This window comes from Opisthocomus hoazin, chromosome 2 (genome assembly GCF_030867145.1).
Source record: "Opisthocomus hoazin isolate bOpiHoa1 chromosome 2, bOpiHoa1.hap1, whole genome shotgun sequence".
Lineage (NCBI taxonomy): Eukaryota > Metazoa > Chordata > Aves > Opisthocomiformes > Opisthocomidae > Opisthocomus > Opisthocomus hoazin.
In genome coordinates this window covers 121,345,534-121,362,460 of record NC_134415.1, presented here as the reverse complement: position 1 = coordinate 121,362,460, position 16,927 = coordinate 121,345,534, and the positions used below count along the sequence as shown (strand labels likewise).

Genomic DNA, 16,927 nt, shown 5'->3' with positions numbered 1-16,927 from the left:
TTGAGACACATCAGGACATTTTAGGGACTAACACCTAGACCTTTTCAGCCTATGACAGGACAGGTCCCACCCAGGAACAATCTGGACAAATGGAAGAAAACAGCATATTATGTCTTTCTTTCCCTGAGAGCAAGAGAAAAAGGGTTGAGCCTCAGGGTAATGGGAAACAACAGTGACTGCAGTGTGTTAGGTGTGAGGGAGAGCACAGCCCATGACTTTTTTGTGCTGTGCCTTTAGAAACACGAAAATTGGTGGAAATGGCTGTCATAGAAACTGTACAAGCATTGAGATCTCACCACCTTCCTGTGCACTCCTCCAAGGCTGCACTGCCCTCATGGTGAAGAAATTTTCCTGAAGTCCAGCCTGAACATCTCAAGCCACAACTTGTGGCTGTTGCCCCTTATTGCCACTACCAAGAAGAGCCTGGCTCTGCTGTCCTCACAGCTGCCTCTTGGACAGCAGGTCCCAACATGGATGAAGCATTTCAGGTGTGTCCTCACCAGTGTTCAGTCCAAAGGGGCAGAGAATTTCCCTGATCTGCTGGCCATACTTCTCATGTAGTCATAGAATCGTAGAATGGTTTGGGTTGGAAGGGACCTTATAGATCAAGTAGTTCCAACCCCCCTGCCATGGGCAGGGACACCTTCCACTGGACCGGGTTGCTCAAAGCCCCATCCAACCTGACCTTGAACACTTCCAGGGAGGGGGCAGCCACAGCTCCTCTGGGCAAGTAGTCCAGTATGTGGTTTCTTTAATTCATGATGAGAGTATCTTGCTGGCACACATGCTGTAGATTTTTTTTGCTCACTTTGTCACAGGAGAAATTACTCATCTTTGAGGGAATTACGGGCAGGGTATTGAGTGACTGTCAGTACTTAAGTGATGTTGCCTGTGTCCACACCATGAATGGATGGATCCCAGATGACAAGTGCATTCTCAAATGAGTAAACTAACAGAGCTTTAAAGCACTTCTTGTGCTTTGGGTCAGGTGTTTTTCTATGGGAGCTGTATGATGCCTTGGGCTGAACTGTGGTGGAATCATGTATGAGACAGAGAATGGACTGTTGTGATTGTGCACACGGAACTGGAAGGAGCGAGGGAAAAGCACGCTCCCAGAGCGAATACCTGAGCGGAAAAGGGATTTTTGTTGTGAGCATGGTGTGCCCATGCTTTATGTATTTGAGAAGCTCTGCAGTCACAGTGGGCAGAACTAGGTGAAAATAATTAAAGGCATTGCCAGGAATGGCTTAGGGTCACAGACTGCTATAGGAATAATATTTCATGTCAGTCTTTTGTTGCCTGTTGCCTTGAAATATAAAAGCTAAGATTTTGATGAACAGCTGTGCTTGGGATGGAAAATTCAAAAGCACGCATTCCTTTGGAACCTGTACATAATCTGCCAAGGCAGAGCTGAAAATGAAAAAAACATGTCCCTGAAATTTTAAGAAGCTGTGAGGAGTCATGGCTCTAGTCTCTCTCAGCTAGATGTTTTGATGACACTTTCATCCTATTAATGCTCCCTTACAGAAAAATATTTTCTGAGGCTTGAACACCAAGGCCCTGGGATAAACCATGAGGGGCAGGCAGCCATACACCAGGAGGACAGACATCATCTCAGTTTGCATCCCTGGTGGTCGGAGCAACTTCCAGGAACAACTGGAGATGTAACGTGACTCTCTGTAAAAAGCCAGGGTGGCACTTGAAGCGAACCAGTGGGAAATAAAGAATGATGCCACTGAAAACGAACAGGACGATGTAGAGGAACTCAATTTGGGGTTGATCAATGATGGGAGCTAACACCAGGTACACAGCCACCATCAGCACGATTATAGGGATGATAATCGGGACCTGCGAAAGCAAAACATCAGCGTAAAGATTCATGTAATCCTGGGCCGCTGTGGGTCTGGACAGCCCTGAAATTTGTGCAGAAGGCTTTTTAGATTAAACCCTGCTGCAGCCTGAGGTATTACCCAGAAATCCAAATTAACCCAGACTTCCTGTTTCCCAGCCCACCCCCAACCCAAGGCTGAACATCCCTGCAAGAGCTACAACACTGCCCACCCCTGGTCTTCCCTGTTCTCCTAGCCCTGAAGATGCAAACTGCCGGTCTTGGTGCCAGGTTTGTTCTTGCTCTCCCTACTACCTTGCATCCAAAAGCTGAGCTGTAGACAAAACACACAGCAACGTGCATAAATCACGTAACTGAACCCCCTTGGGCAAAAAGGTTTGTTCACGTGTTGACAGATAGGTGGACAGGCAACCTCAGAGGCTATAAGTCTGGTCATAAAGCATTTACATTTGAAGCCAACCTCCCCCAAAGGCTAGTGAATGCACAAGACAAAACAATTTCACAACAAGATGAATAAACTGAACGTTCTAGCTGGGACTTTCCAGTTTTTACTTTTGTGCCTTTTGTCCAACACAGAGCACTGATATAGTCCAAAGGAAATGTTGTTCATGGTTACCTGTGAGACCGTGGAGAAGACCTGCCATTGGCTTCATCTGCCTTAGTAAGATTCTCCACTCTGCTCCCTCTGCACTGCGTTCTAACAGTTTTGGCACAATGCTAATAAAAATGATTGTTTTCAAACCAAGGGAAATATTACCCTTAAATATCAGCTTATTATTATATTACCCTTAAATTGCAGCATGCAAACAGATTTTGCAGGACATTAGCCCTACATTATCAGTCGACCTTGAACCTTCAGACATGAGCTGCTTCTAGTTAGGGGAAGAGTTAGGCCATCAAGCCAAAGGCTGCAGCAGGCTGGCATCCCCAGGGGACTGACCTGGAGGACTGCAGGAGTTTTATACAGTGTATGAAACACTATTGCAGAAACAGAACTTCTTTTCCTTAAAGCTCATTCAGCTGACGAGGCGGGTGAACGTCCTCATCCAGCATCCTAATTTCAGAACAGAGCCACAAAAGCCAGTGACTGGAAGACTTCACAGAGCACTGGTCTTCTTCACGCTAAGCCTCATAGGGCACTGGGTACTGCTTTGCACAGCCTGGCAGTGTCAGTCTGTCATCCATCTCCTGGAGGAACCCCAGGAAAACCAGCATGTTCATTCAGCTTGTCTCAGGGAAAAGCCACTGTTCAGCATTCACAGTCTCATGACCCTCCCGTTCCCAGGATTTTTTTCTGTAGAAATATTTCCCTCAGTCACTGAGGAAGCAGTGCAGCCCGACTCACTCATGGCTCCGGGGGGAAGAACAGGTAACTCCTGATTTCTTTCCACTTAGCTGTTTTGTGGGGAACAAAAGTGTCCCCTGGCCATCTCAAAGGACTTGGGGCATTCTGGCTGAGTTTTGTGTCCTCTGCAAGGCTCTGACACCCCGGGCTACCATCTGAAGAGGGCGACTGAGCTCTGAGAGCTTGAACAGGCAACTGCATTGTTGATCACAGTGATCCTTAATTTTCCTCTTAAATCTCTAAGAAAAAAATAGGATATGTAGATATATTTTCCACAGTGAGGGGGCAGTGCATTACTAAGTTATGAAGACAGACAATACAACCTTGCCTTATGCCTGCATATTCACACTACCTTGCCCCTCATTGACTTTGCTGAGACAAAACGTGAAATTAAAACAAGAAGGAGAACCACACTAAATGTGTAAGCAACCAACCCCAGCACTCCATTTTCTCACTATGCTCTTTTAGTCATCTAGGCAATAAAGGAGAAGGATTTAGGTTTTTATGTTATTACTTCACCTTGTAAGATCTTGGCAGTTCTGGTTTCTTGATTTTTAAATACAGGAGACCAGAAATAGTCATGCCATAGAAAAACCATGCTATAAAACTGGAAGGAAAAAAAAAAAGAGAGAAAAAAAAGACAGCATGAAATTTGGGCTGAGGTCATCCAGGAATGTCAGTCTTGTCTTCCAGATCCCAGATGTTCATATCTCCAGTTAAAAAGGAGAGTATTGTTATAAATTTAGTAGTTCTTCCATTCATTTCCTTTCCAGCACAAACAATGAGAACTTCAGAATGACCTGAATGTTACAGATTCATTTCAATATGAGGATGAATCACATCCAGTTAAGTACATAGTGACAGAAGCATTCATGCGTTGCAAAGACGCTGGTTCCTAAGCTCTTTCTTTTCTTTCTTCCCCCCTGCCTCCCCACCACAATATTAGTTAGAAAGCAATAGCCCAGGCTCAAAAAAGAACATTAAAAGAAAATACTTCTAAAGAAATGTCAAAAACCAGGAACACAGGGGATGCAAACAGAAACACTACACATACCTACCTGAAAAAGTTCACGATACTGGTGAAGCTTCCCGATACTATCATTATGAAAGACATAGCAGATGTAAACAGCAGAGCGGGGGAGGGCGTGAGGCGTCGCACATGAGCCATAGACAGAATGTCTGGCTGAAAGCCAAAGCAAAACAATATACCGTCATATCACGTACTTGGGGATCCTTACTCACCCCCCTCAGCTGGTGGCGGGAGCTCTGCCCGCAGCCAGAGCCACTCTTAAGCACCAAATACGCATCATCATATAAAAGCCGTACAACTCTGAGGAGTGGAAACACAGAAACCCCCCTCAGGGATGTTTTTATCGTGTCTGACTGATTTCATGTCATTAGGGCTCAGTTGAGGTTTCCGAACTACCAGTGTGATATACTAAGACTGAGTCAAATCAGAGCTTCCTGATCACCATCAGGACCTTGTGCATGGTCCCAGTCTTCTGCCCTCCATCATGTCTCTCTGGGTCTTGACTTCTCTCGGGCTGACTGGAAAATGAGACAAGGACTACTCCTGAAACATTTATGCAACCAACCACAAAGCAAACCAGGATTTGTTCCAGGACATGGAGAGAATTATTAGCCTCTTTATTGCTTGGTTCACTGGGAAAGTTTAATGAGGCTGCTGCTATTTTTTTCTTTCCAACCAAAGCAGCACGCAAGCACTTCTGCTAGAGCCGAGTGTCTGAGAAATGGCATAAGCGTTCAGCTCTCAGTCTGGTGTGGTCAAATTCAGGCCATCTGTGAAATGCTCAGCACAGAGCTTGCCACAACACAGCAGACACTGTCATCAGCAGGAGAAGCTGTGGAACCAGTAACCACCAAAACCAGTCGTCTCCACCAACCTGGTCATTCATCTACATAGAAGATTCCCTCCTGTGTGCAAGGAGTGGAGCTGGTGCAGAGCGGTGTCCTTCGCACTGAGAGCAGAAAAGCCAGATGGCGTGGGGAGGAAGGACCAAAGGGGGGCTTGTGTGCCCCACTACCAGCAATTGGTCAGACTGGGATCCAGGGGCAGCTACCGGGCAAACTGAATGTCTGAGCGCAGCTGCTGGAGGGACCCACATTGTACACGTTTATATATGTATTTCCCACTAACAGACCCCTTATGAGCCAGACAGCGCAACAAGATCAGGCCCTTGGTGCTGTTTGTGCTAGCATCTGTGTGAGCGCTGAGCGTGTCTGTATGCGTAGATCTGCGTGGCCTGCTGTCTGTGTATGTATGGATACATATATATACGTATGTATGAGTGTTTATTTACATTGTATACTTGTGTTTGTGTGCGTGTGCCTACTGGGAATGCATGCTCAACTTACCGGTTGGACCAGGGAGCATGGACCTGCAGCAGCCTGACCTCCGTTGGGCTACCAGATTTGGCCCCACCTAACAAAACCAATTAAAAACCCAGCTAGGGTAGATGGAAGGCTCGGTGTCACCTTGTAATTGCTATGAAGCTTGAAGACCAGAGATATCCTACACTGTATCTGAACTAGACTACCCCATGGGAAGGCTGGAACACCCCTGAGACCAGCTTGCGTAGTCAGTGCTGTCTGCAAAGGCAGCTTTCCAGTGCTGGGCTACCTTCCCAGTGCGAGCAAGGGTGCCTCACAACACACAAGCACAGCCAGGTTTCCCCTCCCTGGCAGGTATATTGGCTAGGGCACCCCAGAGCCTCTGACAAGTGCTCCAATACAGCAGTACTTCAGTCGTTCATTTCAAAGCTGTTCTTAAAATTCAGGCTAGATTTAATTATGTATCTTTCTGAAATTATGTGGCTGAAGACGTTAAGTCAGGAGACAACTGAAAAAGATGGGGAAGAAAGTCTTTGACCAAGAAACAAACCAGTGAAGAGCTATCACTCTACCAGTTGAACATACATGGCGTTTTCCTCTCTGCTTTAGTGTCACAAGAAGGTAAAGTCGCTCAAAGCAAGACAGATCCCCTTTTTTTTGTCCTTACCATATGGCCTTCCCTTGCAGCAATGTAGCACACGCGGCCTCCGCTGAAGAACGTGCCGTTCGATGAACCAAACGTAGACAGTGCCACCGACATGGAGATGAGCCACGCCCAACTGCCCAGGACTTTGTCCCTGAGGTGGAAAAGAGTTCACAGCATAACATCCAGCTCGTCAATGTCTCAAATACTCATCGCAAAACCAGACAGGCTTCCTCCCGCCATTACTCTCACCGAAATTTTTTCCAAAGTCTTTCTAATGATTTAAAGCCTTCTCCCAGTTTCCATAATATTTAGTCTCTAGTAACTTTGTCTTTGTCCAGAAAAGGGAGCTTTTCTTCCTGCCTGGTATATATATATATATCTATCTACATCCATCTACATCACAATGGTGCACAAAGCTGTCACAATAGGCAAACCCCCCTTTTTTGTGTACAGATGCTGTGGCGTTAAATCCTGGAGATATTGCCATTATAGCCAACAACATTAGCTTGGAATTCGCAGAAAAAACTTTTCCCACCAGACCTGAAGAAATATCCTTCATTATAATCTCTTCCCCAATGTGGATAAGAATTTAACCCTTTAATCCCATATGCACGTATTTCTGCTACTTTGTGAATCGGGCTTAAGCCAAAGCAATTGTTTGCCTGTCAGAAGTTTGGTTCTACATGTTTGGACACTCCCGGTTTGCTTTCTCCATAACCGCAGAAGCAGCAGGGTTACAAATAGAGTTAGAATTAAATATCTGGAAGATATGATAATCTTCTCACCTAAAAGTGAAGCTTGCCTTCTGGACTGAAGCAGCATGAAGAACATTAAGTGCCGGTGTTTGGGGTAATTATCACATACTTGTACACACACACATACACAAACACACCATTCATCTAACTGGCAAAAATCCAAAATTTAGATGTTTTTAGAACAGTATATTTCCATCTGAACTGAATGGCTTTAAGTCATATATACTCTTTTTTATTATCACCTATCCCAAACATTCAAAAATCAAGAGTTGGGCTTTCCAAAATCATGGCAGGAGCTTATCTATCACAATAATTTCAAAAATGTAGTTTAGAAGCTTAGTATTTGGGTTATGGTCCTTCAGGCTTCGAGTTATTAAGCTACTTGCAATAACCAGAACTAAGATTTTTCCCAATTTCAAAATGGTGGAATCTGGGCCTCTGCTATGATCATGTGAATCCATAACCACAAGATCTCAAGGGAAAATAACATATTTCATATAATTAATAATAAAATCTTTAGCAATTGTGTATTTTGCATCTATGAGATTAGTGCTTTGCTTCTGGACCCTGAAAATGAACTCCAGGAGCTACTGCGAATGATTTCTTACAAGCAAACTGAGATCTACTGTTGCTGTTAAACCACTGGCATCACAGAAACACTGGGGAGAGTTTCATGACCTCCTTTTGTGGCTACACCTCTCACCACTGACCAATGTTTCTTTCTGGCAGTTTTCTTCTCACATGGGGAATAAATGCATTCAGATGTGATATGTCCTCCTCTGGCTTCTTTATACTCCTCCCATCCTTTCTTAATGACTTCAATAGCTGCACCTCTTGCTCGTGAACCGCAGCCACTGCACCCTACTCAGCCTGTGGCTATCTACGTGTCCTCCAGGCTTTTGAGTGCCCAGCTTTCTGGTTGCTAGTTCAATGGCTCTTCCTGAATCGCGCTCTCAGGGTGAAAAGGTTAATCAGGCAGGAAAAGGAGATGTGTTAGAAAGGAGGAAGCTCACAAATAACTTGTTAATCAAGAATGATCAGAAAGGAAGTGCAGAGAAAGTTCATGACGGTCCAGCTTAGTGAGGCTTTGTAACCTGTTCAAACAAAGCACTAGACCTTTAAAAACTCCTGCTTATAATGACATGAAAGGCTATTAGAGAACACATCTAGCAAGAGCTCAGTCAGATCTTCAAACTGGAGATCTTGTAAAATGAACACAGAATCAAAGCTGCTGCTAACTTTTTAGGTAGAGGATAAGCAGCAACATAATCTCTGGATAAACCGTGTCATTGTTTCTGCCAGACGACTCATCTAGGGCTATCATGGATTCTGTGTCTTTGGAAATATTTAGACTAAGGCTGGATGTTCTGATGGAAGACCATCCGGTTAGAAGCCGATGGTGCCTACATCTCTCATGACGATCCCTTCCTTCTCTTCCTAAAATCCTTGTCCTGCACAGATCCTGTTTAATCCCATCAAACACTTCAGGTTGATGAAAGGTACAAATAGTTTCTCTGCAACTCTGGAAAAGCACAAGCCAACCTAAAGATAAAATTACCAAAGGCTACCCAACCCGTGTATAACACTTCTCCCTCTCAAAGTTGTTGTAGATGTCAGTGTCATTTTGCATTTCCTCACAGACAGAGGAACTGAACCAAAAGGCTCTGGTCTGGTCTAGTTTCCAGGTGCTGAGCAGACTGGATTCACCCAGTTGCCTTCTGTCTCACTCCCAAACCACTGCTTCTGTGTTGGTGGGGCAGCACATTGTCCTCTCCACTTATGTGGAAATATCTAAAATGTGGGGCATCTCCCAGTCCCCAGGTCTGGATATGCACCCTCGCTGCATCCTCACTGTCTGTGGGGAGATGCTCCTGGTGTGCACTTCATCTCCTCTTTATAGCCACTTTCCATGGGGAAAAACATGAGCAGGAGGGGAGCCCCACGTTCCTAGTGGGAATGAATGGGAGCAGGGAGTAAGGGGTGTGGTGCAGAGCACCCCATCTGGCAGCGTGGGTGCCCCATGGAGACTATGGCCTAGATGGGGCTGGTCAGCCGTGGCCCTTGGTGGGGGAAGGAGATACACTGCCCTGAAGGTGACAGAGCAGGGACCGGCACCAGGCTTTCCTGTAACACAGCCTGACAGGTTCTCCTGGCCTGACCAATGCAGTGCTGTTGTTCCCACTGGGAACAGCACCTAAACCTCCTGAAACTCAGAGGACAACCCCTATTCTACAGGACTGCATTGGCTGTGTTGCCACATGCAGAGCTCACCCCCAAGTGACGGCCACAGCTCCTGAAGTCAGCAGTTCAGACGGAGTCATGGCTGCTAAGTAGCTCACGTTTACCAGCAAATATAGGCATGTAACCAAAGGAATGGCAATCATCACAGCTCTGGGAAGGGTCACCTGGAAAAGGGATGACAAAAGAGTTAGGTGTAGCACATTTGTGCCTGCACTGAGCTTTTTTTGTCTTTGCCACCATGCAAGTCTCTCAGTCAAACTCTTTCGCTCATTAAGCTTTGCACAGAATAAGACTTAGATCCAGACTCACATGGCAGTATTTACACCAGTCTCCCAAAGATGTCAGGAAAACAGTAAAAAGCTAGTCTTTGAAAAAGAAAACAACCAAAAAAACCCCAAAACCAAAACCAAATCATATTTAAAAAGACTTAAGTTCATAACTGTCCAAGACATCTGTTGCATACTTCTTGATCACTTCAATACTGATTTATTTGTTACTAGTGTGTTATGTCTCCTGGTGTGCTGCATCTTCCCGTGAACATCCCACTGACATGGATGAAGTACCAGTGTGTAGTGCACCACATTTAACTGCTCCAGGGGCTAAATCAAAGCCGGGCAGCACGACGGAAATTTGCTCTAGGAAGGAATAATTTTTTTCTTCCTAGTGACAGGATGCTATCTTGAAATTTTAATGACCATTTTAAGGCTCAATAAAATCAGCAAACATTACCTTCTGCAGCTTAAAGCACTGGGAAAAAAGCAAATAGTAGGGTGGTCATACAGCAACTGTATACATCTAAAAACCTGAAACATCAATTTTTGCACTCCCCATTCTCACAATTGGACAAGATACAGCAATTCCTTATGTTGCTGCCTCCACCCCACAAGGGTCTGAATATCAGTGCTCATGGTGCCATGGGACAGAGTGCCACATGACCCTAGGATATTTGCTGCCATTTAGATTAATATTTAACTGTGTATTTTCATTTATTCTGTAAAATCTTGTGTGCTGCACCGGTAGAAAGCACATTCTCTATAGAGTCTGCACTCACACAGCTCTTTCTCAAAAAGGTTTGTTCACTGCTGAGTGTCTGACGTGTGAAAACAGGTAATGTGGCACAGAGAGAGCTGATGTGAGATGCAAGTGAGCTGCTTCAGTGCCTATAGCGTGGACAGAACAATGCCCAAAAATCAGACATTTGAAGACAAGGGTCATTCAGAGAGTTAGATTCCCACTCCAGTGAGCCTTGGATTGCTCTGAAGTTCCCCCTCCATGCAATGAGAAGAGGCAGGTGGCTTTTTGATGCATTTATCATGGACTGAGTCTTTTAGGGAATATGTGGTATTAAGACACGTTTATCGATTATAACAGTGAGTGCTCTTCTGCATAAATCTAGGTGTCTACAGTGAGATCCTCTAAACGCTAAGACAAAACTTCATCCCCAAAGCATCCAAGTGCTGCCTAAAAGCTGTTTTTCCAGGCAACGGGGTATTACAGTGTTTTCTTGTAGGCAGGCTGTTACTTTGCTTAGAGACTCATTTTTATCCTTTCTGGACAGATCCATAGGTGTCTTGGCCCAGAAGACAGAACAAACCAGGAGGAAAGCTCAGCAGTCTTTCCTCGATGCTCTAATCCCTTGACTATCCCTCTTAACACAAACATAGATAGAATCAAACATGTTAGCATCAGGATTAAGTAAGTAAAACCCAGTCACTCAACTCACCTCAGGCTTCTTCAGTTCCTCAGTTACATAGTTCAGGTTGTTCCACCCATCGTAGGACCAGAGACCCTGGTAAAATGCCACTCCAACCGCCCCGATACCTGCGGTCGTGTTTTGAAAAGAATTCTGAAAACTCTGAGTTTGTCCCTTAGCAAGCAGCACCAATCCACCCACCACGATCACCAGCAAAGCCAAGAGTTTGGCAGCTGTAAAAACGTTCATAACAGACGTCGCCAGCCTCACGTTGAGACAGTTGATGATAGTCAAAAGCAGGATGCAGGCAGCAGCTGTACATTTGATGACAACCTGTGGAGACGAGCATCCCGGGTAGAACGGTGCAACAGCATATTCAGCAAAGCTCAGAGAGACAGCTGCCAAACCAGCGGGTCTCACCAGGATGACAGAAGTGTAGGCGAAAAGGAAAGCAGGAAAAGAACCAAAAATCCTCAAGATGTAAATATATTCTCCTCCAGACTCTTTAATTATGGTTCCAAGCTCAGCGTACGACAAGGCTCCAAACATGGCCAGGAGACCACACGCTGCCCAGATAAGCAGGCTGCTGGCAGGGCTCCCCATATGATGGAGCACCCACTCAGGGGACATAAAGATCCCTGAGCCGATCATAGTGCCTGCAATTAATGACACTCCACTAATCAGGCCGACCTCTTGCTTCAGTCTTAATTTCTCATTCCCTTCATGCAGATCTGCGGATGAATGAGGTGAATGTGTTGCCTTCCTTTTTCTCATTGTGGAAATGTTAGCAGATGTTGTTGTTAGGAGAAAATACGGAATAAGACTGAGGCATTGGAATAAGGACTATCCCAAGCTTTTAAGGTTAAGTTAATAATTACAAAAGTCACGCTGAACATTATCAAGAAATACAAACTTAGCTTCTGTGTTTTGCATTCTTTCATTACCCATCTTATCTTCATAAGTTGCCATGGTTTAGATCCTGCAACGACTACCTTTGACTCTCTTTGCAAGCAGTGGTAACAGAGCATTCAGCACCACCGTGGAATCACTCGGCACCTCACTGGACTGTGTCCCTGATTATCTCTCCTTTGAATTACGCTTCAAATGGCTTACGAAAAAAAGGTTCAGATAAGCAAAATCCCCATGCAAATATGTACTTTATTCTTTGATTAAAAGTCAATGCTCAAGCACCTGCTTTAGCACTCAACTGTATTTTCATTCCGCAGTATAAAGTGACCAAACAAACAAGCTTGTATCACCCAACATGCTATGGCTTTGCCTGATGAGGAACATTTTCAGTGTCTTAATCAAAGACACAGAAATGTTCTACTAAAAGTAGTTCAGAGACTGTTTTTCTGCACAACAGTAGGGGGCAATTTTTTTTATTTTTTCACATTTCAGAAAGTGCAGGAGAAGAAGAGAGAAAAGGCTGTAATTACATTTTTATGGGCTCTTTTGCCAATGTACGTAAGATATTCACATTCTTACCAGACCATGATCTTGAGAGGACTTTGTCACTGTTCATCATATACACATTTCGGTGCACACCCAAGAGAAACGTAGAGGTACAAGCTCTTGGAAATGCCACTGACCCCTACTTAGATGATACCTAACACGTAAAGCTTCGGGCTTGGGGGAGGGTTCTGCTATAAATCTGAATATTGTTACAGTGTATGAGAGTGTATTTTGTGATCTGTGATGTGTACGAAGTACTGAGCAGAAGGGACTGTCCATATGGATTCCTTTCAATTTAAACTAAACTTTACTGACTGCAACTGTAAAGAAGGAGAGTTTCTGTCCTTGGTGGTCTCTTGCAGGCTTCTGTTGTGATAAGTGCCAGAAAACAGGAGTGAGACCTTCCTCAGCCCTTCATGGAAATGGCAGACCTTGAATCTTTAAAACTATCTGTCGTCCTTAACCATTTGAGCTAAAAAAAGCATGAATATAAACAGAAAAGTATTTTTATTGTTTGTCTAAAAATTCCTTCTCTTCTAAATCATTTAGATTTCTCTTTGCTTGGCTTTTTTTCTTTTAAATAATCTTGCTAACTTTGCAGTTTTCTGCAAGCAGTTATCTTTGACTCTTCACAAAACTCATGGGCCCTTAAGAAAAACAACTTATACAAGTCACATAATTTCTCATACTAAAGCAAATATAGTTGCAGAAATTTTACCATTGAGCTGAAGGCTTTTAATTTCTTCAAAGAAGCAAAAAAAAAGAACTTAAATGTCATTAAAGATAGGTTTCTTTGCATAATATAAATCTTATTATTAGATGAAGGAAATAAAGAGAAAAGTTTGGGGGGTTCGTAAGGGATACTAGAAGCTATTCCTCATACCAGCTCACTAGTATTCACTAGGAAATGGATCCCGGCTGCATTTCTCCTTATTTCAAAGTAACTTGTAAAAATTCACTGCTGATCAAGCTGCAGCTTTTACAAGAGTGAAAGGTTACTTTATCTGTAGCGAGTAGGTCTTCTAAGTCTTTCTAGCAAAAGTCTCAAGTTCTGAGAATAAACATCCACACCTTGTACTGCAAGGATGCAAGTTAATGCATTTCAAGTTAATGGTTTGCAAAGTGCTTGAGAACTTGGAGGGAGGCATCCCAGTAATGCAGAGTATTTTGATTTACTTCTACTCAGTGACAGTGCCCTTCTTGTTAGCTGGTTTACCTATTTGTCGCATATTCTTTTAAAAATTGCTAATCACAGTGTTAGGCAATGCTGGAATCCTTCAGAGGTCTAAAGGTCTGGTTTTTTCTGCACTACAGACACTCTACTTCTGTGTGCGTCCATACATGTATTATGTATATCAATCCTAATTGAAAACATTCACAAAATATGGTTAAATCAATGCTAAATGGAAACTTAAGATGACACAGGTAGTTAAGCATCCTTCTAGTAAGGTTGCAGATATATTTACAGAACTGTTCTCCTGCTTTAATGCAGGAGCTTCTTTTCTAAAGTGTAAATGGAATGTTCTTGGAGAGCCTGAGAGGATCTTTTCAAACCTTTACAGTTCCTGCTCCTAAAAATTAAGAAATTTATGCTGATGTTGCAGAAATAATTGGAATTTCTTCAAATTTGATCATGTCAAAATGAATTCAATAAGACCACTCAGATAACCAGGATTAATTAACTGGTATGTCAATAGCCTCAGTCAGTTCTGAAAGAGAGGTATGTTTCCAATCCCAGGATCATCATTACTCAGTTCTAACTGCTTCTATCTAAAGAAATAATGAATCCAATAAATCATGATGAGAACTTGAGGCTATTCCTGTGGAACCTGAGACAGTCTGATTGCTTTAATTTTTTTTTTTTCCACTGACTTGTTCTTTTTTTGACTGGTACCATCAGTAAGGAGCAGTCATAAGATATTTTAGTCAAATGGATTGTCACAACCATCATTTGTCACAACCAGCTATGTAAGAGGGCATCTCACTGTTCCCCTTCAAAAGATGTGCATGAGCAGGAGTAAAAATACAGTACTGCTTTCTTCTCATGTGGAGTAGCAAAACTTTGTTGCTCAAGCCCTCACATAATAAATCCCTTACCTAAACAACTCTCACTTTTCATTTACCTTTGACATTGCAATGGGTGGTTGCCATCTACTGGTCTCAAAACAATAAGGCAGCTTTGTCCAGTGAAACACAGCTCATTCCACATTTGGTTTTGATATTTTGCATTACTGATTGAAAAGAAACCCTACAACAAGTATTAGTTCTGCAATATTAAGGTAATAAAAATAAAGAGTATACTTGAGTTGTCAATGAAAATTCTCCTTACTGCGTTTCAGGCTATTTTTATCCCAGCAATAGCCACAAGGACTAGAGGAAGCTAATTTAAGGTAAAGGCCAATGTCAGCGGTAAGAACTAGACAAAACATGTGGGCAAATATTTTGCAATATTTGATTTTAGGTCCCAGGAGTGGCACTTGAAACACAGTTACGGGCTTGGCTTCCCTGTCCCATGCTTGGGAAAGGGTTTCAAATCTCAGAATGGGGATTAAAAATAACCCACAAAGTGAGGACAGAGTGGCCAAGGCCATTGCCCGTAACTTGCTTTGGAGGTAGACACCAATATTATACTTACAAAATTGTGCAGGGATAGAGATTTTCTTTTTTTGAATACAAAAAAAACCAAAAACCAAAACACAAGTTGTATGAGATGAACTAAGGGTTAGAGAGTTCATCCGGCACATCAGATGTGGGTTCAATGGCCTTTTCTACTGAGAACATGGAAACCCACAAATCCAAGCTGAATACCTTCACCTCCAAAACGCAGGCTTTGAGCTGCAATTGCAGGCAGATCTTGGTACCTGCACTTGTGATGGAAGCAGAGATGCCTGCTTGAAAAGAGGGATGAAATAAAGGCCGTGAAAGTGGAGCTCTGAAATAGGTCTCGAGCCCAGAAGGAAAAAACGGGGCAGGACAAAACATGTCCCAGTGTCCTGTGTGAAAACAGGAGAAGGAAAGAGGGCTCATTCAGAGATGGCTGCTTGGGGAAGGGGGGCCCTATAGTGTTTGACCCCAAGCCTCCACCTCCACAGTGCGTTCTGGCTTTTCTCAGTCTGAGCCCCCAAACAGCGCAGCTTTGGACTCGCCAGGTCCTTTTGTGGTGCTCAGCCCCTGGGCACTCAGGGGCCAGCAGCACCCGGTTGTCCGTCCCCAAGGGAACAGGGCCCCTGACATGCCTCGCAGCAAAGAAGCTCTGGCTGGGACTATAAAAATGCCAGTGTGAGCTGCAGCTAGCAGAAAAAACCAAAACCAAAACCAGCTTGGGTACTGGGAGCAGGATGGGGGGGGGGGGGGGGAAGGCATTTCTTAAGATGCCTGACAGCCCTAGGCTTCACAAGAAGAATAATCACTAAAACAGAGCTTGTTTAAGTTTGGACAGTAACTGCTTTTCCCTGTCACGCTACAACAGCAGATCTGAGCCCAGGGGATTAAGAGGGACAAGAACTTACAGTAAGCTGAGTTAGTGCTTCCTGCCTGGGTCTGCAGACAGCCTGCAGCGGGGCCGCGGGACGGTGAGCACCACGCTCCCCGCTCTCGCTCACCAAGGGCTCGGCACATTCTGCTTCCGCAACTACAAAACGTTGCAAGATTTGTGCTTTTTTTACAGATATTCTACATGAAGATGTATTTGGATTCCCACATGCTGTCAATCAGATACTGAATTTTTTGTTCCGTTACCTTACTGTATTCAGGAGGAAGCTGCTCGTGCGGTACCGCATGTTCTCTGGGGAGCCGGCACAGGGCAGTAGCAGCCCCACTCTTGTGCACTGCATGGGTGTGCTCCAAAACAAAAGAACGGTTACAAAAAACAGGGGGGGAACAACACAAAACAAGATCCACAGCTGAATAGTAATGACAGCTTTCATGAGTACTGATCCCACCGTTGCTTGCAAAGGTCAGGAGCTGTGACCCAAAGTTTAGTTTGCAAACTTTTTATTTTGGTTAGAAAGGTTTATAATAAAACTAGAAAATGTAATGCTGCTTCTGATGTGATTAGAGTAGCATTCTGAAGCTAAATAGGCAAATAAGGATTGCATTTTTACACTAGACTGCTAACATTAGAAACCAATGCAACAAAAGAACATCCTAAGCGAAGAAGATCTCAATCCTAAGATTAAGAGCAACAGAAGAGTATCTGTGTAAGTGTTTATTCCCCAGGGTGATGGGCAGTGATTTCACTAAAAAAAAGCCCCAGAAAACAAACCTACAAAAAAATCAACAGTCTGAGACTGATGCTGGCTGCAGGACTGCACATTTTGGCACTGCAGGCGGTTACTGCGTCAAGTGCCATTGCTTCTTTTTCTTCCACACACTGAGGGAATATTATACAAATTTATTCCTTCATTCCTGTTTACATCCATATTTCCTGATTTTATGGCTCTATATATATACAATGTATACACGTGTATATATATACACAGCACTCCAAACCTGTGTTGTTTTCTTTTTCTTTTCCTAGCAGTGCTTCGAATTACCCTCAACAATTTATTTGCATTTGTTTGTACCCTTAAGAACTCCTTGTAAATTTTGG

The 16,927-nt window shown here is 43.7% G+C and overlaps 1 protein-coding gene across 1 annotated transcript; it reads right to left on the bottom strand.

Moving 5' to 3' along the window:
* Positions 1-1,614: 1,614 nt before the first annotated feature.
* LOC104333819 (b(0,+)-type amino acid transporter 1) lies at positions 1,615-11,655 on the bottom strand. The gene is made up of 6 exons (XM_009939373.1): positions 10,912-11,655; positions 9,219-9,352; positions 6,214-6,343; positions 4,253-4,377; positions 3,714-3,801; positions 1,615-1,848 (listed from the first exon to the last, which is right to left on the bottom strand). The coding sequence occupies exons 1-6, from the start codon at positions 11,653-11,655 to the stop codon at positions 1,615-1,617; spliced, it is 1,455 nt and encodes a 484-aa protein (XP_009937675.1).
* Between the last annotated feature and the right edge of the window lie 5,272 nt (positions 11,656-16,927).

Coding starts and splice junctions, on each gene's coding strand:
- LOC104333819 (XM_009939373.1), bottom strand. CDS start 11,655: ATGAGAAAAAGGAAGGCAACACATTCACCTCATTCATCCGCAGATCTG. Junction 9,353..10,911: donor AGGAACTGAAGAAGCCTGAG/GTGAGTTGAGTG, acceptor TCCCTTTTCCAG/GTGACCCTTCCCAGAGCTGT. Junction 1,849..3,713: donor AACTGCCAAGATCTTACAAG/GTGAAGTAATAA, acceptor TTGCTTTCGCAG/GTCCCGATTATCATCCCTAT.